The following is a 25023-nucleotide window of genomic DNA, read 5'->3' on the forward strand; positions in this document are numbered from 1 at the left end:
GCTAGGGAACTTTGTATTAAATGTTCTGACGGCTGTGCTACTTGAGGACTAGATTTAGCAGTAAACTGGAGGCTAGGACCTGCTGCTACAGCAAACTATTACTATCTGGGAATTTATTCTAGAGTTATGAATTTCCTGGGTCTTTTTCTTTGTTCTCTCCTCCTTCTGGCTGCTGGCTTTCCCCACCTGCCTCTGGCCACGCCCTCCCCATCCCTCCAAGTTGCCATCCTGGCATGGCAGGCACCATGACCATGACTTCTGAACCACAGTTTGGAACCTGTGGTATGAAAAATACCAGCGTTCTTAGGTGGACAAGAGGACAGAATTTTTGAAACCATGATTGTTCAGAAAAATCTGAGATATGTGATCACTCTTACAGTGTAGCTCTAGCATATTCCCCAATGACGAGCAAAGGAAGGTGTGGAAGGGAAGCAGCTACCATTTACTGACACAGTTAATAGGAATATAATCAAGGCAGGTGTAAGGCCGGGGCCTGAGGTCTTCCCGGGAATGTGAAAGGGAAGGAGGAGGGAGGCTTTATACCTGAGGTATTGGATTCCTTTTTCCCCCCCATTTTACTGAGATATAGTTGTCATATAACATTATATTAATTTCAGGTGTACAACATAGTAATTTGATATGTGTATAAATTGCAAAATAATTACCACAATAAATTTAGTTAACATTTATCGCCTCACATAGCTACAATTATTTTCTTGTGATGAGAACTTTTAAGATCTAGGCTCTTGGCAACTTTCAAATTAAAAAACAGTATTGTTCGGTGCTTTGTGTCCACCTAGAGGGATGGGATAGGGAGGGTGGGAGGGAGGGAGACGCAAGAGGGAGGAGATATGGGGATATATGTATATGTATAGCTGATTCACTTTGTTATAAAGCAGAAACTAACACACCATTGTAAAGCAATTATACCCCAATAAAGATGTTAAAAAAAAAAACAGTATTGTTAACTATAGTCATCACGCTGTACATTACATCTCCAGGAGTTGTTCCTCTCATAACTGCAAGTTTGTACCTTTTGACCATCTTTCTCATCACCCCCCACTCCAACCTCTGGCAACCATTAATCTGTTCTCTGTTTCTGTGAGCTCAGTTTTCTTCGATTCTTCATATATGTGAGATCATACAGTATTTGTCTTTCTCTAATTTCACTTAGAGTAATGGCCTCAAGGTCTGCCCTGGCTTTTTTTGCATCTGGTATTACCGTTAAACATTCAGGATCATGCTGGTGTTGTTACCAGGTCCTTATCAGGTGTCATGGGCTGAGTTGTGTCCCCCCCAAAATTCACAGGATGAAGCCCTAACCCCCAGTACCTCAGCATGTGACTGTATTGGGAGATCGGGCCTTTAAAGAGGTAATTAAGTTAACATGAGGCCACTAGGGTGGATCCCAGTCCAAACTGCCTGGTGTCCTTATAAGGGATGGAGATTAGACACGCAGAGAGACACCAGACCTGCCCAGAGGGTAAAAGCCATGTGAGGACACAGGGAGAAGGCAGCCCCTCTGCAAGCCAAGGAGAGAGGCCTGGAACAGGTCCTTCCCTCATGGGCCTCAGAGGAAACCAACCCTGCTGACACCTTGACCTTGGACTTCCAGCCTCCAGAACTGTGAGAAATAAATTTCTGTTGTTTAAGCTACCCACACTGTGGTGTTTTGTTATGACAGCCCTAGCAAACTAATACAGATACCAAAAAGTAACACAGAATGAGGCCTGGAACACCTACCACTTACATGTTGTTTGCTACATGCCAAATACTAACTCGATCCTCACCATAGCCCTATGAAGTGGGCACTATTATTCTCACCCCCATTTTACAGACAAGAAAACTGAGGCACAGAGAGGTTCAGTGAATTGCCTAAGGCCATACATCTGACATGTGGAAAAGCTGGAATTTGAACACAGTCACCAGTCTCGGAGTTCTCTGTCTTGTCTCAATTTTCTACCTGTTATCCCCCAACTGATCATCCACAAACCTTCCAAAATTGGTCCAGGAGGCAGCGTGGAAGGCAAACCTGAGGATACTGTGCCCCACTCTTGAGAGGCAAGGAATCACAACCTGGGAAGCTTAGGAGAGACAAGGAAAGCTGGTTCATCTCAAAGGCCCATGGACGGAAGGAAGAGACACCTGGGTCTGGTGAACCGAAGGCCTGGAGGCAGGAAGGCTTTTCCCATGATGGCTGTCACCCTGATCCACAGCTCTGCAGGACACAGCTCTGCCATCAGGTAGCCTTGGGTTCCTCCAGGCACGTTGGCCCTATGTGTACATGGTATACTACAGGTTGCTGGAGCATATTGGAGGTAGAGTCAGAAATGGTTCACTCCCTCTCCAGCAGTCATTTCTCCAGAACAAGCAGGGAAAAGATACCAGAGACAGGGAGGTTCACCTTCATCCTCTAGACCCGGGTTTCTCAGCCCCGGCTCTAGTGACATTTTGAGCTAGCTAATTCTTTTTTATGTGTGACTGCCATGTGTGCTGTAGGATGTTTAGCAGCATCCCTGTCCTTACCTACTAGATGCCAGTAACACATCAGCTACTTGTGACAACCAAAAATGTCTCCAGATATTGCCAAATATCCCTTAGGGGACAAAATCACCCCCACTGAGAAGCATTTCTCTAAGAGAAACAGAAAAAGGTACTTCCTCAAGACACTATTTCCATCTGTCGGAAAGTTGTCCTAATAATACGTGCAAACGTTCTACATTTCTGGTGTTGTACAGTGCACAACCTGCCCAACTGCCCATGGTCATCCACCTCCTCCCTCCCTCTCCTCAAGCTTCACAGGAAAATGAGGCTAATCTGCACTACACTTTATCATTCCTTTCTAGTTTCCCATATTTCTGAGCTAATATAAGGAACCCAAGGGCTTCCTGACCTAAACTTGGGGTTCATTTTGGGACTGACCTTTCTCCACCCTGAGGTAAAGATGAAGAAAATAAAACCTGTGCTGACCCTTCTGATTTTCTCGTTCAGCCATTAATGTGACAGGCACGAGGTGCTGATAACATTTTTTTCTCCCTCATTGCTGAAGCAATAGATAATTTTATAGCTGTGTTCTCCTATCCCTAAAGCAGGGGGTATTAATTAGGAAATAAAGCAATGACAGGGTGTGCGTTAATGGGCTATTAATGCCTGCCGTGGGTGCCCGGCATGGTCTGAAGCCAAAGGCCAAGCGATTTCCACCACCTGGTAAGCACACTAATGGCCAATTAAAGTCAATCCTGAATCGGCTCTTTCCTCTTGGTGGGGAGTTGTTTCAATTTAAAAAGTACTGAAGTTTCCAAGTATGCATAGGTTTGTTTTAATGCAAGAAGAGGTGAATCCGCCCACAGAGGATAAGGAGGAGAAATCAAAGAAAAGACTGGAGTGACAGGGACCGACACACTGGCCCTCAAGGCAGTCCCTTGACCCTGTTTGCTAGAGGCAAGAGGCCCCTAGTGTGGGCTTGTTTACTCCACCCATTTCTTTCCTGTGTGTTCAAGATGCAGGAGGGAAGGAGGCTGACATTTTTGTAGGAGCTTGTTTTAGAGGCTATTTAGTCTTGTGGGCACCGTATCTTCTAACAATACTGGTCTTCTAATAAAAATAAGCACAAAGGTAACACACACTGGGTGTCTCCCGTGTGCCTGTGCATGCATCTATATCTCATTGAACCCCCATAACAGCCCGCAAGAGAGGGACTTTGAGTGTCCCCATGCTGCTGGTGGAGAAAGAGGCACAGGAAGGTTCAGTAATCTACCTAAGATCACACAGAGGGTGGGAGAGCCCGTTTTTAAACCATCTGCCTCCGATGCCAGGTCCCAGGGGGCAGACTCTCTTCTGCTCGCCTGGAGGTCAAACCATGTGTAATGATTAGTCAAATCCTGTCTTCACTCATCAAGGTAGCTTGAAGACTTGTACGTCCTCCAAGTAGCATGTAGCATAAGCAATAAGATGTTTGCCCCAGTATTGTCCAGGAACTTGGAGTCAGCTGTGTCTAGTTAGGCTGAGCTGCTTAAAACTGGAGAGGACCACTGACCCTCCAACTGGGCAAGTGCCTTTTGACCTCCTGCCACCAGCGGGCCGAAAACTCCAGCCTGAGAATGTGCCGAGCCCCGGGCACAGTTACGCCAGCTCAGAACAATGATGAGCGCACCCTTTTCCAATCACCTTTCCTCATGCTCCCCACGCCTCATACTGCCCTGCTTCTTTATTCTTTACCCCACAGAAGCCCCAAGCCCCTTGCCTTCAGGGAGGCGGATTTGAGACCTATTCTCCCCGCTCTTCCTTGCTTGGCTGCCTTGTGAATAAACCTCCTCTTTGCTGCAAACCTCAGCGTGTCAGTGTTTTGGCTTGCTGCGCCTCAGACAAAATGGTAGGGAGCAGTGGGACAGGTCCCTTGCCTGTGAGGGAAGCTGGTTAACAGTAGTCAGGGTGCAGATGTTTTCTCCTCCCGGGGGGCAGACGTCCTGCTCTACTAGAAAGAAGGGAGAAAGGCAGGAGCGGGACCCTTGCTCTCAGGGTCACCGTCACCTAGGGGCTTGTTAGAAGTACAGAATCCAGGCCCCACCCAGAACTACTGAATAAGAACCTGCATTTAACAAGATACACAAGAGAGGAATACCCACATTAAAGTTGGAGAGGCACCAAGCTGGAGTCCTAGTAGCTCATCCCTAGGGTCATGTTCTTCTCCACAGCTAATTAAAAGGAAGGAAAGATTCATCCCGAGCCTACTCTGCCTCCGTCACTTGGATATCACATGAGCTCATTTAATCCTCCCCAGAACCTGCAAATGAGACTGAGGGTCAGAGCGGTCAAGCACCCAAGGTTCCATAAAAGAACATGACCAGGGCTTCCCTGGTGGCGCAGTGGTTGAGAACCTGCCTGCCAATGCAAGGGACACGGGTTCGAGCCCTGGTCGGAGAAGATCCCACGTGCCGCGGAGCAACTGGACCCGTGAGTCACAGCTACTGAGCCTGCGCATCTGGAGCCTGTGCTCCGCAGCAAGAGAGGCCGCGACAGTGAGAGGCCCGCGCACCGCGATGAAGAGTGGCCCCCGCTTGCCGCAACTAGAGAAAGCCCTCGCACAGAAATGAAGACCCAACACAGCCAAAAGAATAAATAAATAAATTAAAAAAAAAAAAAGAACATGACCAAGGCTCACTGGAGCCCCTCAGCACCGCGTGGCACCGTAGCAGCCCAAACCGCGGGCCTGGAGGGTCGGCCAGGCTCCCCACGCAGAGGTCACACCATTCGACAGATGCCCACAGCAGACCACAAGGCGATGTGAGAAGTAAGCTCTTATTGTGGAATCTCTGAATTTTGAGATTTAAAGAAAAAAAATCTGTTTTTCTGGGCTGGTTAAAACAGTTCTACTAAGGAGTAAAGAGAAGGCATCTCAAGGTCCCTTCTGGACTTAGGATTTAATGCCTATTTATTGAGAACCTCTCCGTGCATTTGCTCAGTCCTACATCAAGATGAAGTTGTTCTCTGTGCCCCGAAAGCTTACATTCTATCAAGGCCACAGAAATGGGTGAGACGTAAAAAATGCCAGAACAATGCAACGGCCTTAATCAGACTGGCTTTGCTTTGCTTTGCTTAGAAGTCATTGACTTTAAATTTAATATAGTGTCATGTCTTTATTTTTCTTGAAGTCTTTTTTTTTAAAGATCATATAAAGATTTTCTTCCATGGTAAGACTTTTATATTGTATTTTTCTTAAAATGGAGTATGATACGTTTACCCTCCATCAGATGATTGCTTATAACTCACCTTGCTTTATTAAGAATACCGCTGGAGGCTTCTATGCCCCTAGTAATAAAAATGCATTTTCAGGCCCATTCAAACCAATGAAAATCCAAGTTTTCAGAGCACAAGATAATGAAAATTCTCTAGGTCCGTGTCTTTTACTTCTTTTAATCTGTTAACAGACCCTAAGTGTCTCAGATGAAAGGTACTGTAGCGGGAATCGCCATCGTTAACAGCATTCCATACAGGGAACTCTTGATTGTTCCAATTTCTCAAAACTTTGGGCACTTTTACTGCCTGTATAACATCTCTAGGGTGTGTGAAAGAAAAAAAGAGGCCTGTACAATTTAGTTCTCAAAATATACACAGAAATATTTTGCACATACAAACAGGGAAACCTTATAAATAATGTATGGGGAGCAATGTAATGTCGGTAACGGAACTACTCATTTCGAAAGACAACGCTGTCACCAAGTGTCCCTTCACCAAAACTGACTGGGAACTTTTAGGGGCCACCAAACCAGAGGTGGAGGTTTATAGGAACGTGGGATGTTTGAAAAATGGTTTTGGACGACCTCCTCGAGGAAGGCACCAAGCCACATCCCAAATTGCAAAAAGGGCTCCAGGTTGACTCCTTGGGTCCTTGCTCTTTCAATGTGACATTCCAACTTCTCCCATCAAGAGGCAGAGTTGATTTCCCCACCCTTGAACTTAGGTGACTTGCCATGGCCAGTAGAAGGCAGCAGAGACGATGGTGTGCCAGTTCAGAGCTAGGTCCCAAGATGCTTCTACTCTCCCTCTCGGAGCCCTGCTACCCCCATGAGCACAAGCCCCAGTTACTAGCTGGGGCATAAGAGGCATGTGGCCCAGTCAGGCCCCCAGCCCGGCTGACAGCCAGCCCCCCGCTGACCCCACAGGTGTAGGAGCAATTCCAGCCATGATAAGCAGGGTTGTGAGGAAGAATTAAGAGCATAAGCATATGCTATAATTTATAAACCACTCTGTCAAGCTACGACATTATTTTTTATCATTGTTATAATTATTGGTATACCCTCATTGGTATACCTTCATTGGTATAATTAACTCAGGGTGGGCTCATTCAGGCTGCCAAGTCACTTCCGCCTGTCCATAGAGTTGACAGTTACTTGCTCACAGTGAACCAACCTCTCTGGACCTAACAGCTACTGCAGGAGGCGTCAGTGGAGAACAAGGTGACGACAGCAACCAGATGCGAAGGAGGAAGAGACGCTCAGCGGACCGACTGGGTGGATTGACGGTGTGGGGTCAAGTCTGCAGAGCTAAAGGGGCCAGATGTAGAAAAGGGAAGGGGAATCATGAGGCTATAGTGAAGCCCCATCGTATAGATATTTCATCCATGTGTTGTATACAAATTCCATTAAATTTGCTCTGAATGAAAAAGAGAGAACAAAATTATCATTTAAACCATGTCAGTGATCTTATTTACTATATCATTTAATGAGCTCATAGCCCAGGGTCAGAGGGAAATGGGAGCTGTGAGTCTGCCAACTCTCAGGAAGTCTCAGGCCTCAGACGCCCCTCATAGCCAAACTATCTCACCTTTTGCACTTTTCAAGCAACATTATTCCTAAGTGCGAGTCACCCTCTTCATCGGGTTCTCCAAGAAACAGCAATCTCTCCCGATGACAGAGGAAGAATGGGCTACTTTGGCTTTTTGAGAAACAATATGTGGTTCTCCAAAATGGTACCTGCCTGGGGGATTTTTCAAGAAAATTAACCATCAGTAGTGATTTGTTTGTCTTCACAGAATGTATGACCCAGATGTGCTGAGAAATAAGAAAAGGACGAACGAATCAAGGGCAGCTGATCCAAGGAGGCAAGGGGCAACTTCCACAGCCTACGTGGAAAGCTAGAGGAAGGGGACCTCCAGCTGGTGGGAGCTGAAGACAGGGGCCAGTCCTCCTTGGGCTCGGGATGCCACCCTCTCTTCCTACATCTTCACGCTCTCCTTCTCTGTTGGCCCCTCCCAGCCAGGTTAAAGAGTCACAAGGAAATGCCCTCCTCCATTCTATTCTCCTGTCCTTCATCCACCCCTTCCTTCTTTCCCGTTGCCATCAATTTCTTGACTTGCCCCCCCATTGCTCCCCTCCCATCTACACTGCGACCTGGTTTCTGCCCCACTACTCTCATGAAACTGATCTCCTTGAAGCCCCCGATGATTTCTCCATTGACAAGTCCAGGGGACGACTCAATCCTTATCTATGTGACCGCCAAGCCGAGTTATATCTTAAACTACGTCTCTGTCTTGAAAATCTCTTTCCTTGGCTTCCGCGCCACCCAACTCTCCTGACAGTTTTCTCTCTCTCGGCACCCTCCCAGTCTCTTTCTGAGCTGACCTTCCTAGGGGTATTTCTCGGGGCTCTGTATTAGGCTCTCTGCTCTTCATCTGCTATGCCACCTCCCTGCAGGACCTTATCCTCTCCCCGATTTTCAATTACCAGCTAAGTCTGTCTCCATCTAAGACCACTCCCTGCACCTTTCAATCTATATACGACTTCCTGTTAAACGTCTCCATTTAAATCTCAGAAGGCACCTCAAATCCATCACGTCCGTATTACCGAATGTCCACTCAGAAAAACAGCCCGTGACAGACGGTTCAATACGACAAATTTCATATTGTGATGAAAAAGCTAAAAGGCCAAATGGGATGGTGAGACATCCCAGAGAGTCACAGCAGAGGAAACCACACCCACCCCACTGCCGGGCTGGGGGGCAAAGAAGGAAGTGGTGTTGCCACAGCTGCCAGGCAGGAGCTGGAGGCACAGAGGGCGTGGCTTCCTGGTGGGGCAGCCACTCAGAGCAAAGCGGCCACCAGCCCCGCTGCAGCTGCCTCAACAGAGAGCGGAGGGCGAGGGGAAAATACGTTGGCTTCTCCCAACCCCCTGCCCTCCAACCTCCGGCCAATGCTTTCCATTGGCTGAACCTACCTGGAAAAGAGTTGGCCAGGAAATCTGGGCGATGGGGTTTGCAGGATCAGCCCTGTGACACGGAGCAGAGCAGTGGAAAGGCAGGGAGCCGGTCTGAAGCAAACGGGCAAATGGCAGCGCAGTGCCCACTTCTCCCTACCTCTCCTGTCCCACTGAGTGTACCATCTTCATGCACGACCTTTCTCTTCCCTCATCTCCCACATCTACCCACCCATCGTCTAAGTAGCTCATCCATTCCTCTCTCTTCCTCACAGCCACCGCCATCACCCACTATCGTTACTGCAGCAAGCACCGCTCTGCCTTCTCCTGTCTCCAGACTCCCTCTTCGAATCAGTCACGACACTCCAGCCAGAAGGATTTTTCTCAAATGCGTATCTTACGTCACTCTGCCGCTTCAACTCCTACGATGGCTGGCCCGTTGTGCGTTGTGCTTGGGATCCCGTCCACATTCCACGGCAGGACTCCATCGCGTCTCCAGTCTCCCCTCCCCTGACATACTCCTCCACCCTCCACATTCCCACATCCTGAACCTCAGGCCCCTGAATTTCCTGGAGCGACTCTCAAGTCAGGGCCTTCACACGTGCTATTCTCTGTCTTCACAGAGCCCTCCCCTATCCTGCACCTCTTCTGACTTAACCCCTCTCGTGTTGGCCTCAATGGCAGTGCTTCTAGGAAGACTTCCCTGGTCCTCCTCACCTGTGTTCCCTTGCACCCAACACTTTCCCCGGTGGTAGGGGTATCAGATTTAACAAATAAACCACACAAGTTTAACCGGGTGTCCTGTATTTTATCTGCAACCCTACCTGATAGGCACTTGTCCCAGAGTATGACAACTGCATGTTGACATTTTAATTTCCCTTCTAGGCTCCGAATCGCTTAAGGATAATGATCTTGTCAATATGATTCCCCATTTTGCTAAATAAATAGGTAAAGTTGGATGAATGGATCAGTGACTTGTGGATGGGAGTTTTTACTTGAAATCGTATAGAACTAGACTTCAGCCCTAAACAGGAGATGCTTAAGAGACTAAAAGGAGGCTAATGACAATTACTCACCCAAGTGGAGGCTCCTAGGTTAGTTCTGGGCCAGGCTCTCAGGGTGTAAGAGAAGAACTTGGAGGTGGAAACTGTACACTAAAGGGAAATGACCAGAAGGTATGACTGGAAATGATTATTTAAAGCTTTCAGCCTGCACAAAGCTAACAGACTAACTTCAGCTGGTTTGGGCATCGCTCTGGCTCAGTTCTGAGTCCTCCACACAGCTGGAAAGTTTGTGCTCCTGCTGCTGGGGTTAAATCAGTGGAAAAGGCCAGAAGGGTGATGCCAAGGATCATCGTACTCTTCTTACCTTGCGATGGTTTCCTAATAGAGAGCTTAAATCTTGCTATTTTCAGACCCGGTACCCAAGGGCCAGTACGTAACAAGTATGAAAACAGTGAGAAAGGCGGAAGAAAGGCAAGTTAGAGCACACCATCTAAAGAGGCAGCCTCTACTGGCTGCAGACAAACCTCCATGCTGAAATGCAGGCCCAAATCTGCTCCCCCTTCAAGAAAAGACAGGAATCAGGATGTTAAGGCTTCATCTCATGATTTTTTTTTAACGTGCCCATTAAGTTAGTAAGTATTAAATGGTTCAAACAAAACACAACTATAAGTTTATTTCTCCGTGCGGGCTTCCAACACTCTACAGTGGAATCAATGTGTATCTCCAGGCTGAGATTCCCCTCAACTTGCAAACCTCAGGCAGATGCTGATTCAAACCCCAGAAGCCTCTAGCTGAAAATCAACGTCTAAGATGCCCTGCGGAATCTAAGGAAGCATTTGCTAATTTGCTCTGGGGCGAAATCTTCTATCAATATCCATCAGGCATGAATGTAGATAATTTTCCCATGCTATCAATATAGTCATCTATATGTTTAGTCAATGTTTATTGAATATCGCATACGGAAGGTTTGCTGGTCAGTAAACAGTGGAAAGAGGCCCAGAAGAACACGGTACAGTCAGGCTTGAAATCCAGCAGGTACACGCCTCTGCTGCCATACCAGTTATTTACATACTTATCTACTACTTCCATCCTAGTTGGTTAACAGTCTCTGCCCCATCCCTAGCCCTGTGGGCCTCAGACCCCAGCAGTGGGCCACTCATCTGTGGCCACCTACGGCGAGCTGGTGCTTTCCTGTAGTCATCCTCCTTTGGCCACTAGTAACTTTGGCCTCTCTAGGGTACCACACTAGTTGTTCAATATTTTGAGCATCACACACCAACTCTCTTAAGAGAAAGTAAAGTGATAAATGTCTCCCCAGATGCTCACGTGGCTTTTGTCTCTCCCTAACGTCTTTTCTTGATTGACTCCTGCTCGACCATTCAGATCTCAACTCAAATGTCACTTCCCACTTCTCCGTCTGGACTGTTTCCCTCTGACACTTAGTCTCACAGCTCTGTTCTTTTACTTCATATCTTGTATCCATTTGCTTATTTGTTTGCCTGCCTCCCTGACTAAGCTGTAAGCTCCATAAGGGCAACAAAAAGCAGAACTTATTTGGCAAACTGCACAGGCTTCTATATGGTTTAGGTGGGACTGGCCACCTACCCAGCTCCAAGGATGGGTCCTATTGTATTCCAGCCAGTTAACATGTCCCTTCTTCTGGGTCCTACTCATTGGCAAAGGAATGAGAAACTGACCTAAGGCAGCCCAAGCAGAGTGAGCCTGGACACTGGCGGGGAAAGCAGAGCTACGGACCTGTTCTGAAGAGGCAATGTCACCAATGTGGTTATCATGAAGCGTGACACGAAGGAGGACAAAGACGCAGAGTCCCAGAAAGGTGGTTCCAAAGAATACGCACCACGGGACTCTGGAGTAAACTAGACTTGGGCTGGCCCTCATCTTTGGACTTTTCAGTTACGTCAACCAATAATTCTTTTTTTTTTTTTTTTTTTTTTTTTTGCTTTAGCCAGTTCGGACCAAGTTTTCTATGTATTGTGACTAACGAAATCCTAATTGATATATCTTGCCCCTGTATCCACAAGAACCTTGCTCATGGAGGACACCATATCTTGAACAATATGCCATTGGGAGAACTGGGGATGGCTTAATGGGGGAGGTGAATGGGTAACATCAGCTGGAGCCTCAATTTGAACACAGTTCTTCAGAAAATACGTTAGACTGCCCTCGATTTAAATGCATCAGAAATTCAGGAGTGTTTTCCCCGGTGTGTTTTACAGCAGAATAGTTGCTACCTGAGGTTATTAACCTGCTCACCTGTCATTTCCTAAGAACTCCTAAAGATTTCTGCTTCAACCTCTGGACTTTCAACCTAAAGAAACTATGGTTTTAAACTGGGGGAAGGGAACAGGAAAGAATGATTCAGCCTCTAGCCGCTTTTTACTCTGCTGGATAAGATCATTATTTTTTTTCCCCCAGAATGACCTGTAACATTTCTTACATTTCAACTTCATTTCTTACGTTTCAACTTCAAGTTTCATTTCTCGGGATGCCTATGGCTTTTCACCTGGCTAGATGGAAGCCAAGATTTTACATTTCTCTTGGGGGCTATTCTGCTAGGCTAGAGTCATTAGAAGCAATTTTAACTTTAGGTTGTTATATATAGCACATCTTTCAAAGCATAATCAGGCTCTGTGGTTCATGATCTGGTTATTAGATTAAAGGTCTGTGTGGCCAAAGGGTTGTACTTCTAAAACTATTGAGAAATAAACAAACTAGACTAGACAGGGAAGGAAAAGTCTACAAGTTGGTCCCTATATCCTGATCAGGGGATTCTTTTCCTCCTTCCCTGGTTCACCAAAAAGCACACTTGCCCATACTGCTCACATTCTCAAAATATGTTTGTTACTCTCAGGGCTCCTGGAATATATATCCTCCAACGGTTGCCTTTTGACTTCTCAATGAACTGTTCTGCACACGCCTGCTTATATTTTAGGATTCTTTTTCCTTTGGGAGAGAGAAGAGTGGCTTGTAAAACTACTAGTGGAAAATAAGCATTAAGAATCACTTCACCTTCTCCATCAAATAAATCCACCTGAATTACTGGTTCTATGAACCAGTATGTAATTCAAAAGTTTGATGAAGAACAGAATACTCTGAGTCTCAAAATATCTCTCCATAAATTACTTATTAACTACAAAGGAACAAATAAAAACTTGACAGTGGAGAAAGTTCGTGGGCACCACCTTAACCAAGATGCTAATGAGACAGATGACCATGAGGGGGCTCCTGTAAGAATGCACAGAGAGACACACCGTCACCTCTGTGGAGCCCCATCCAAAGCACAGAACATGAAACAACCATGAGGAAACAGAGGACAAACCCAGACCGAGGATCATTCTACACCACAACCAGCCTATACTCGTCACAAACTCTCAATAATATGAAGAACAAAGAGGCTAGAGAATTATTTCATATTTAGACCAAAGTGACATGAGAACTAAGTGCGATGCATGATGGTAGACTGGTTCCTGGCCTGAAAAAATTAGCCATTGTTACTGGAATAAGTGGCAAAATTTGAATATGGACGGTAGATCAGTATCAATGTTAAATTTCTGACTTAGACCACTGTGCTGTGGTTTGGTAAGAAAATGTTGTTTCACTTAGGAAGTAATCACTATTTCTAGGGGAAAGGGCACAATGTCTCCTTACCATTAAGGGGTTCAGGAGAAAAAAACATGTATATATGGAGAGACAGTGAATGCCAAAGCAAATAAAGCTAAATATTAATAATTGGTGAATCTAGGTAAAGCATATACAAGAGTTCTTTGTACTAATCTTGCAACTTTTCTTTAAGTTTGAAATTATATCTATAACTATATAACTACCTCTATATAGATACGTAAAATAAACACACACAATTCAAAATAAATACATCAACCTAAAATCCGCCTTATTCTTCAGGTATTGTTAGGCAAGCTGAAGAGAGACAAAGGCTAGGATACCAACAGGGATTGGGTCAGTAGATTCATTCACTAGGACCCTGAGTACATGTCTACTAACTTAAATTACGCTTTCATTTGAATAAAACATTTTGGACTTCCTTAAACTCAGTGCCAATTACTTATACATTTAAACACTCAAAGTATGAATTCCATACTTTTCCCCAAGTGAGGCGCAAGGCTGTCAATTTTCTCGTGTGCTAACGAGTAAGCAAAGCCAATTTCTATAACCTAACTATAGAACCTCTGTGTAAGTAAACTTTTTCTAATATGCCCAGTTCCCTATTTTCTTAGAAAATCCAATTTGCTCTGGGATTTCAAATACCAGAGGCTCTTGTTTTTGTCACAACAAATGAACTATTTTATTCTTTAGCTTCTTAGAAAGAAATTCAATAAATCTTTGCTCACTGCTAGCTTTTCTAGCTCTCTCCCAGTATCTCTTTGATCAAGCTTTTCCACCCACTCTGGAATAATCCAGGGGCAATTAGAACTTCTTACCTTCTTTAGCCCCAAAGGAGACCATTTATCACAAACTGTCATGGATTCCGATTCTAACTTACCAAGAGCCCAATTACAAACAGAGGCAAGGAATCTTCTTTCCAATTAAAGTGATTGATTTCTTTGCAGACGGGGTAGCATTTCGCTTTTTAATTATGTTCATTCTGATCAAGTGTGAGAAAATTCTTCTTCATTTTATTTTCCTTCCAAAGAACACAATACAACAAACATTAATCACACAGTGATACAAGGCCAGACCTGCAAGGGCCTCCGGCAGAGCTGGACATCTATCAATGGGTCTTGTCCATTTTACGGGGTCTTAGTGGCTCCTTAAGCTCTAAAGGGGAAAAAAGGGAATATCTGTTACATCACATAGTTCACCTGAGGGCTTGCCAAACCTTCCAGCATCTGCTAAGTTGTGACGAGACAGCATTAGATACTTAGATCAACACAGACTAGCACGGAACAGAACAATTCCAATTTTGTTTCTTGTGCAGGCAAAGAACAGAGCCGCAGTGCTGGGGATGAAGCAGTGTGTGGAGGTAAACATAAGCAACGTGGGAACAAATCTGTTTTTTCTCACTTAGGTGGTATTAACATGATTATGCGTTGTCAAATCTTGAAAGAGAAAAATAGTCAGAATCAGTTTGGGAGAAGGACACTTTGGAAGATCTAAAGGAAGATGAGGCCACCAAGCCTTACACAGATGTCCCAAGGCCTGAAAGACACCTGTCCGTCCACTTTGCTTTTAATCTTAAAGACTGGCCAGTTGTGGCTCCCGCAGCCTGTTGACCCGGGGCCTGCATCCTTATCTCCCCTTCCACCTCTCTCCACGTGGTCAGCAGACTGGCGTCCGTTCACTCACTCGAGACATTCAAAGGTCAAGGTTTTCGCTCAGTGAGTATCTTCCAGCGACCTGAGCTCCAGACAGCAGCGACTACCCTTTGTCCTGGTATGAACGCAGCTGCTCACCGTTTTCCAAACACTTTCACACAAATATAAAGAAGAGTCTGGGAGCCATCCAAGATTCTACATTTTAGTAAAAAATGAAATTACATAGTAAGCTTTTGAAAAGTTAAAACATCCTCGTATGTGAGATTGTACCTCTGCCTTTACTGCAGGCTGTTTGCGAAATTCAGGAAGCTCTGTCTTTCCATTCATTAAACGGACAGTCGTTGAGCTCCTCCTAAGGGCAAGGCAGGATGCCAGGTGACGGAGGTGGAGAAACAGGGCTTGTTCCTTGCTCTGATGGGGAAGGCATGTAAGCAGACACCCTCGGCACAGGAAAACACAGAATGGAGGTGCTGTGACGGGATAAAAGGGTCACGCTTATAAGAACAAAGGAAAAGCGCATCCTTCCAAAGCAGGAGACACAAACAAGGTCAGGAGGTTGGCAGGTGTCTTGAAGGAACGTCAGTCTTGCTGAGCGGGGGCAGGAACTCCAGGCTTACCCGACGTAGCATGGGCATATACGCTCGCCACATTCCAAGAACCAGAAACACAAGAAAGAAGCAGCCAGACCAGATACCACAAAGCTGTGACCGCTGGGCTCAGAAGCCTGGGCTTTTTTATGAACCAAGGAGGAGCATGAAGGGGAAGTGATGGTCCAACGGGCTGTGCTGGTAGGGGCAGGTGGGGGCAGATGAGGCTGCTGAAATGATCCGCTGAGGGCTGACAGAGCTGGCTGTGGCAATGGGAATGGAAATAAGTGGAGATTCAAGAGATCTGGGGCCGGTACAAAACACAGGGACTTGTCACCATCACATGAATGGATGAGGAAGGAGGGAAAATAGACTCTGAGAACTATTATATGTGAACACTTGGATGGCGTCCAAGCACTGGCCGGCTTTTGCCATTTAAAAATGTACTGTGGTTATCAGTCACATCCTGCATTGAGCCCTCGTTTTAAGCTCTTCAAACATCCCTGAGATAAGTGGGGGAGTTATTTCAATCCTCCTTTTCACAGATGAGAGAACCAAGATTGGTAAGGTTTAGCCCTAAGCAGGAAACCCAACTAACCCAACTAATTGGTGCAGAGCTGGGACGAAAGATCAGGATAGTCCTCATTACACATCCAACGAAACACGAAGATAGCTCAGAACTGTCCTAGCGGCATGTTCCCAGCCTAAAGGGGACAAAGTTCATAGAACTTTATACCGTGAGCTGTGTTGTAACGTGGTTTGTTGATACTGTCCATTCCAAAAGCCAACGGAAAGGTACCAGTGTGCTGAATCATTAAAGACGTGGATGTACAGGACTCGAGTCTTACACCTTTTTGAAGAAAATACCCTTCACAGATGCTATTTTTAGACTCAAGTTTTCCCAACATAAAGTTTTTAAAAGAACAATCTGTCTAAAAAGCATGTAAAGAAATTCATTGACAAAGGTTTAGATGTTTTAGGACTTTAATGTCCTTCGCACGGTCAACATAAAACACTGACAATGGATAAACAAGAGGGGAAAAGACTCTTCAGCAAAGATCTTCCCGAACTCATGGCATCACTGGTCAAACACCAGAAAGAGAACAGTCACGTGAACAAACAGTAAGGGAGTTTAACAGAGATGTTTAGTTTAACAGCACAACTGAAAAACAAAGAACCAACCAACCAACCAACCAACCGTTCTTCTACCCACTGAAAGGAAAGTAAAAGTGAATCAGGGAGCTTCCAAATCTTGTGAAGCAGCTTAAAAAGGGAGAGGGGAGGGGGAAGGGGAGGCACACAGCTGTTGAGAACGTAACACTCTAATGCACAAGGTCAAGGATCCCAACAGCTTCTCAAAGTCTCAACATACATCAACAAGAAACGTATTATTAGAAATATAAAGGCACAGAGATATAAATGCATAGAGATATAAACTATTTGGTATTAAAAACAGACCTTGCTATAGAAACATATAGTATGCCACTTTTATCTCTTTATGAGAATAACGGTATGAAGAACGATCTCCGGTTTGCCTCTCAGTCTGGAACATCACAACACGGTCGGTGGTGACCTGAATTAATAGCTGCAGAATTCAGAAGACCCCACTGCTGTCATCTTGCAAAGGATCAAAATTCAGCACCGAGAGGGCTCCACCCACCCTCCGTGCTGTGTGTTTGTGTGTCTCTAAAAATAATAACCTGCAGTTTGCATATAATTAAACTCATAGACAGCTTTGAATATGAGATCTAGGCAGAAAAAGTAGCAGCAAAGACAACAGTAGTTAGAATTTGGTAGAAAAGCAAGAGAAGATTTTTTAAAAGCTTCCAGTTCAGGTCAGAATTAAGGTTAAGTTTCAACAGCTTGGGACAGCTGTGGATGTTTTGCTGTTCTCTGAAAAAAGAAGAAAATCTATCGGAAGCATGTTCATTCGAGAAAAATACTGTGTTTCTTTCGTTTTTTTAGCCATGCCCAAGTGACTTTCAATTTTGTACATTGTTCAAGGGCAGAGTGTATATTGGTTAGGATGTGCTCATAGCTGGTGCATCTCCAAAAAATTCTTCATGAAGGCTGCCAGCTTCTGGACATCTTCGATGGTGACAGCATTATACAGAGAGGCCCGAATGCCTCCCACGGACCTAGAAGAACCACAGATGCAGCTGTTAAGAACAGGAGCATCTGGTTGAGCATCAAGACAACCCTCCTTCCCGTCATCAGCACCTGAGAGAGTCACGGCACCTGAGACTATCGTGTCCAACCTCCCACCTGAAAGCCCCCGCGGGTGGCCAGGAGCTTCACACATCTCAGTCATTAAAAAATTCCTTTCCAACGCAGTGGAGAACCGTCACGCTCACATGGAACCTAGGTTAGCTCAACTCTTTGATGAGCCTGCCGTGCAGGGGGCAGGGAGCAGGCAGCTATTCTCATGCGTGAGAACACACATCTTCCATGGAGCTCACAGAATTAACTACTCTCTCTGATGCTCAGGGGAGCAACAGTGTCTGTTCGTACACTGAACAGGCTGTGCCAGCTGCACCAGAGCTGGGATGGCACTCTTTGTGCTGTCAGAGCAGAGATTTTCAAAGGTAATTTTGACCAAAGCTCCTAGAAGATGTGGCCCCCGCCGCCATGCTCTCGGCCGTGGGATCGCGCTAAGGGGTCTGTAAGCAGCAGGAGAACCCCCGTAACAAATGGTCTTTCCCAACTAGTTACAATAACTGCTTCTCCAGGATGGGTAGGCTCCTAGATGTGTCTCCTTCTGCGTCTGAAAACTAAACCAATTCTCTGACCAGCTTCTGGATGGGACAAGTACTCACCTATGCCCTTTCAGGGAGATCATATTGAGTTCAAGAGCTTTGTCGAGAAATCTTTTTTCTAAAGCATCATCTCCTTTGGTGTTGCCAATGCGGAATGGAATATTCATCCTGCTTCTATTCTGGGGCTCCACTGGACATCTGAAAAACATGTTTTTTGTTCCAGCTCTTTTTCTGCAATGTGCAACTGCCATTAACAAGGCAACAGAAAAAAAAATTTTTATTAAATCCAAATAAACCCATTTATATATTATATTTAAGCATTCAGTAAAATAAGGATCACATAATTCCAGGAAAGTGAATATTATTTAATAAACAGAGAGGGATAATTGTAGTGCTGTATAGGGAAAATTGATTTAGATCGAAAACTTATACCCCACATGAACTCTATGTCAGTTATTTGGTTACAGAAAAGCAAAAAGAAAAAAAAAGTAAAGCATTAGTTACAAAAAATAAAGTTATGCTAACATGTGAAGAAACATCATAACATTGGATTACTTGGACATTTTTTGTATGTTTGAACTATTTCCTTAAGTCAACTTCCCAGAGTAAAACTGTTGGCGTGCGCACACACACACACGGACAGACACACACAAACACCACACACACACACAAAACACACAACACACACACACAACACACATTTACATGGTTCTTGACAGGAGCTGGGAATCAAATTCAGAACATATGTTTTCAAAAAATATGAGAGTACATATTTAGAGATAGAATTAAACAAAATACCTGAACTAAAGCCCATCCAGAACACCATATATTCTGTAATTAATTACAACAGGTAAAGTTAGAAACGACCTACGGCCACCATAGAAATAAAATAAATTATAACATTTCTTTATAACTAAATATTAAGATGCCACATAAAAAGATAAATATAAAGATTAGGCTGCAAAATGGAAGTGGTTTGTGATCTAATAAGTCAAAAATTTTAGATGTCATGGGTACTCTAATTAGAGTATAAATGTGGACATAAAGATTCTAAGGAAGCATAGAGAAATAGAAAATATTTGTGTTCAGGATGTGAGAATGTGGGATAATTCTATGTTCCCTTTAATGTTCTTTTAATAGTATGTTATATATTTAAACATCATAATGGAGTATACTGAAATGTACAGGTGATTAGAGTAAGATTGTTCCCATCAACTTGCAATTCTATTGCCACTAGTTAGGGTGAAAGTAGGCTATGAAGTAAATGTAATAAATGTGAACTGGATGCCCTAAAGCACAGCTGCTATCTAATCCTGTTTTAATTGTCAGCAGAAAATTTTTTAAAACCATTTTCCAGGTGCAAACAAGAGATTAAAAAAAGATCTGCGCCAGGACATTTATAATTTACTTAGGGAGATCACTCTTGCATATGGAACAGTGAGTTAACATTCTCTTATACGACTCATACTTAATTTCCAAGAGCCTCAGTTTCCTCATCTGAATATTGGGAATGATAATAATATCTCCATTTCATACTAGTTATGACAGTTCAGTGATACAACATATATGAAGCTTCCAACCCATGGCAGCCACACAGCAATGTGAATGACCCTTTTTCTACAAGGCTGCAGAGAAAAAAAATAAGTTGGTCCGAATAGTGGCCGTAAGATTTAAAAATAATGAGCAGCAGCTTTCAAAGCACTTAAAACACTGTACTGTCCCAAGCTGTGCGACCTTGAACGAGTTACTAAATCTCTCTGTTGTGCCTCTCTGATGTGAGGACTAAATGGCCACAAATTCTCTGCAGCCCTCCCAGCAAGAGGTGGGGTCTTGTGCTCCACACGTTTTGAATCTAGGCTGGCCTTGTGGACTTGCTTTGACCAAGAGACTGTAACAAGAGTGACGCTGTGCAACTTCCAAGCTGAGGCCTCAAGGGGCATGCGGCTTCTATACCTGCCCTCTTAAAACATCACTGCCGTGTAAGCAAGCCCGAGCTAGCCTGCTGGAAATAACAGGCCCAGCCCACAGCCAGCCAGCACCAGCTGCCAGACAGATGAGGGGGGCCATTTACACTCTAGGTGGATTACCAGGTGACTTTGGTTGAATAAGTGATCTCAGATGAGACCAGCAGAAGAAACCACCCCACTGAGCCCAGCCCCACCTGCTGACTGAAAAGAATCCTGAGCAAAAGAAATGGCTGTGGTTTTCAGTCACTGTCTTGAAGTGTTCTATGATGCAAAAGTAGATAACTGATAGAATTTAGAACAGTGTCTGGAACACATTCAATGCTATGTAAATAACTATTGAAGTCAATAAATTTGTCTTTTTATTCTCAGCACCTTACACAGGGCTCACAGACTCTCAAAAATGAATGAGTCAAATTTCATCTAGGATACGTTAGTATTTGACTTCAGTTTCTGATTTGGAAAGTAAGCAAGCCAAAATTATCTTCCATTGACAACCAAAGGAGACAAACAGAAGAACAGATGACATGCTACTCTGGATTACAAGGAAGATATGTAATAACTCTCTCCATTTTCTCAAGCACATCCTATTTCATTCTTCCCCTTCTACAGGGTGGGATTCATTAAAATTAAACAGCAAATAAAAGCAGTGTGAGGACGCCCCCATTAAAAGCTATGCTCGCCCCTCAGGGCACACACATAATTCCTGTTAAAGTTAATAGGAGTCAAGTGCACATCGATGGACAGAAGAGACACAAGAAGGGAAACCAAGTATCTGGTAATAGGCTTTGAACCTGAATTCTGGGCCCCCCTTTGCACAGGTAGTAGTTATCCTGGTTGACATTTAAATTAAAAATTTAGTGTCTACCCTCTTTGATATTCTGCTGCCTCAGGCTCCCCAGGTGAGAGTCCAATTATAGAGCTGGAGCAGCAAAAAGGACATGTGATTTAAGGGGAAAAAATATTAAAAAGGGGGAAGAATTAAGAACCTGGATTTACAAAGAGTCTGTATTTACAGTCGTCCCGCACACATTTACTCATCCTATTGTGAACGTAGATGGTATCATGACAGCAACTATGTCATAACAACTAGAAATTGAAGATTAAATTTGCACGGTGCCCGAGAGTGTCCCCGCTGTGGGGCTGAGGGAAGGAAGAAAAAGATGAAGGGGAATCAGCTGCTCCCAACCTAGCAAGATGGCTGTGGAGGGAATTCAAATTCCACAGGACAAGCGCTGTGGAAGCACAGGGCTGAGCAAGTAACTCTGCCCGAGGGAAGGTTGAAGGTTTCAGAGGAAGGGAGGTGGGAGGGGTCAGGACAGGGGGAGATGAAGGAAGGGCATCTGGCAGACAGCTGTGTCTGCCAAGGCACGGGGGACCCCAGCAAGTTCTCTGCAGCACCTGGGGTGCTGTGTGCCTGGCTGGGGGCAGGACTGCAGACCGCGGAGGGCCCTGCAGACACACTCTCCTGGGAACTGGATCGATCGGATCCTGGAGCAACAAGGAGCAATCAGGTCTGCGCAACGAGTTCTGTGTTTTAGAAAAAGCACTACGACATAGGGGCTGGAGGGTGGGGACACTGCGGGAGAGCCCTGCTAGAAAGCTCCCACAAAGAACTTTCTAGGTCAACAGAATTAGGCCTGATGACCAAGACAGGGACACTGGGGAGTTTCAAGCATGGGCAGCAAATTCAAATGCCAATAGGGACCCAACGGTCATATAAATGAGTATAACAGGCCCAACATGACAGACTCAGCACAAACTCCCTACGTTACCTGTTAACTGTGAGGGCCTGTTCTTCCACAGAGAAACAGTCTCCCTTTTGCTTGAAACATATGGCCCCCCCAGTCTCTTTCTCCCACTTTCAGAGACATGGGGATTATGAAATAAGACATCTGGATTTAAATCATCTTCCCATGTTCCAGTAAGGGCTCAAATTGTGTGTTTTAAACCCTGTGAGCCATGCCGAGCACTGCCGTGGGCTGTGCTGGTCCACCGCTCCCAGGCGTTATCACTAAATCCCAGAGCGAGGGCAGGGCCTGTGGCCTGAATGAGTTGGGGGCAGGGAGAAGGTGCCAGGCTGACAGAGCGCTAGCACGGGGGTGGGGGGCCGGGTGGGCGTGGAAGCAGCGGGTCATCCTGGGACTGCAAAGCTTCCAGGCCAGAGTGTGAGCAGCGCTCCCCAGGGAGCCTATGACGGAAGCTGATAAGGATGGTTGTGACTGGAAAAGCGGTGCCACAGTCAGTCCTAGAAATTTAGAAAATCCTGCACGAACAGGGCTACACGGGTTTCTTGACTCAACTTCCTAGAGCGTCTCAAGAGCTCCGGTGAATCGTGAACTCCCAAGAGGATAATTCATACAGGAACAGAGTTTTCCCCAAATGCACGTGGCTGAAAAACCCACTGCATCTCTGGGATGAGTCTTCTAGAATGCCCACTGAGAAACCCCGGGACTGCCCAAGGTACCAGAGGGGCATGTGTGAGGGGAAAGGCACCGCCTGAGTGGGAAACAGCATCTCACAAAGGTGGCGAGGGTTAGGAGGGCGCAAGAAAACCGCAGGCAGTTGGCAAGCGAAGACAAGACGCTCATTTCAGCGGTGTCTGTTCCAAAAGACAAACCAGAAACAAGAAGGGCGTGAAGAGTGCATCCTGAGGTGAGACAAGCCCACAAAAGAGTCACTAGGCCTCTCCTGACTGCCTAACTTCTAAATAAAAAATTAATTCTAAATTTGCACACGATTAGGAAAACTAGAGTAAAAATATGAAGATCTACCCTTCCACAGAGGTGGTTGCCATGAACAGTCTTCTGCACATTTTCAGGATCAGATACACAAATGTGTACACATGTATATACGTGTGTTTCCACATGTACATATATACATATATAGTATTTACAAATACAAACATTGTGGGTTTCTAAGTGGGATAATAGACGTCCTTTTCTACACCTGCTTTTTCCTTTTGACCTGACGATGTATCAGGTCATCTTCCCAGTTTGCTCACAGACCTTCCCCGCTCTCCACGCACACGTTACTCCATACCACGGATGGATCTTAATTTCCTTCACCAGACCCCTCCTGAAGGACACCCGGGTTGTCTCTAGATTTTCCCCGTTAACGTAAGTATCCCGCATTGGACTTGCGGGTGCCCAATTTTGTGCACACTTCTGGGCAAGGCAGAGTACTGGCAGAGGGCAGGTGCCTAGAAGTAAAAGTCTTTGGTCAAAGAGCAGCAGAGTTTTGAACTTTGATGGACGCTGCAAACCTCGCTCCAAAATTGAACACATTTTTTTACTTAACATACCCAAAGTGTGTTTGTTCCCTTGCCTACACCAGATGTTATCAGTCTTTAGAATTTCTGCTGATCAGAGGGGAAGAAAATCCCATGGTTTTAATCTGCATTTCCTAAAGTAGTTGGTCCCTCTTCATTCATCTATTAACCAGCTGTGTTTCTTCTGAGTTGTTTGCTCATACAGTTAGAAACCACCCCCTGCCTTTTTAAAATTTGGTTATCCTTTTTCATTTATTTGTGGTTCTTCTCTATATCAACAGTAACCTTTATATGTTAATACGCTACCAAACTTTGTGTCTGTCATTTTGTTTTGTTTATGTCTTGAACTGTAGAAAAGTTTTAAATTTTCATGTAATTAAATATCTTTTACTTTATGGCTTCTGAGTTTTATGGCTTATTTAGGAAGGCTTCTGTACTCCCTACACTTACACATAAATTCTCTCCTGTATTTTATATTTGCTACTTGCATTTAGTTGCATTTGCATCTTTTCGATGGACTAGAATTTGTGTATGCTGTGATGCAAATATCTAATTTCTGTTTAAATGAATTATCAATGCTTCAATCAGTCAATTAGACAAAAAGTCACGTTAGACTTTAAAACTGTCTAATTTAAAATGCAATTCTCAAGTAAACATGGACCAGTTTCTGGACTTTTCCACCGATCTGTCTTTCCCTCTGCCAGTGGCTTTATACGTTAATAGATCATATGTTAACATTACATTTTATTAATGTTAACATGTATGTTTAAAATGTTTCATCTATCCTTTTGCACTAACTTTTTCAGGTGAACACTGAACTGACTTCTAGATATTTACTAATTTTTGTGACTATTGCGAATGGGATCTTTCCTTGTTTTTTATTGTTATTTCTGAAGTATGGGAAAGTAACTGACTTTTATATATTTAGACATAACTGATCACAATTGTGAGCATGATCATTTCTAGTTTTTCCACTGATTCCTGCATTTTGAAATAAAAAGTCAATATCATTTGTGATTTTTGTTGTTTCCTTAGTAAAGGCTCTGGAACCAGCACCCTTGACTCTCCCCATGTTCTTATCCTGCCTGATCCCACTTCCCCGCTGCACCTGACCCTAACCTGTCTGTGCTGCTGTAAAACACTGTCTGTTCACAGGGTTGTGATGACAATAAAATGTATTCATAGCTGTAAAGCGCCAAGGGCTCTGCCTGCTTTATTTTAGCTTGGGGTTGTCACTAGACACATCACATGCTTCCCTCTCTTTCCTAAGGTCTGGACCCCACATGAAAGTGAGAAAAGGTGACCTCAGATGTAGATATGGATTTGATCACTTCAACAGCTTTATATATTAAAATTAATATCTAATACACATTAAACACGATGTGTCAGGAACATCCTAGGTGCTTTCAATAATAACCACAAATACTATTAAGAGCTAACCCTTAAGGAATGCTCCCTAA

At 44.6% G+C, this 25023-nt stretch overlaps 1 protein-coding gene across 2 annotated transcripts in view; it reads right to left on the reverse strand.

The window, feature by feature from the left end:
* Positions 1-16538: 16538 nt before the first annotated feature.
* LOC132427278 (phosphoserine aminotransferase) overlaps positions 16539-25023 on the reverse strand; it is a 29097-nt gene continuing 20612 nt past the window's right edge. For both annotated transcript variants that reach the window (XM_060014592.1, XM_060014591.1), the window contains 2 exons: positions 18389-18526; positions 16539-17710 (listed from right to left, as the gene is read on the reverse strand). In XM_060014592.1, coding sequence (XP_059870575.1) covers positions 17605-17710; positions 18389-18526 — 244 coding nt within the window. In that variant the 3' untranslated portion in view covers positions 16539-17604. The remainder of the gene's footprint in view (positions 17711-18388; positions 18527-25023) is intronic.

The sequence above is a fragment of the Delphinus delphis genome, chromosome 6 (genome assembly GCF_949987515.2).
Source record: "Delphinus delphis chromosome 6, mDelDel1.2, whole genome shotgun sequence".
In the NCBI taxonomy this organism is placed as follows: domain Eukaryota; kingdom Metazoa; phylum Chordata; class Mammalia; order Artiodactyla; family Delphinidae; genus Delphinus; species Delphinus delphis.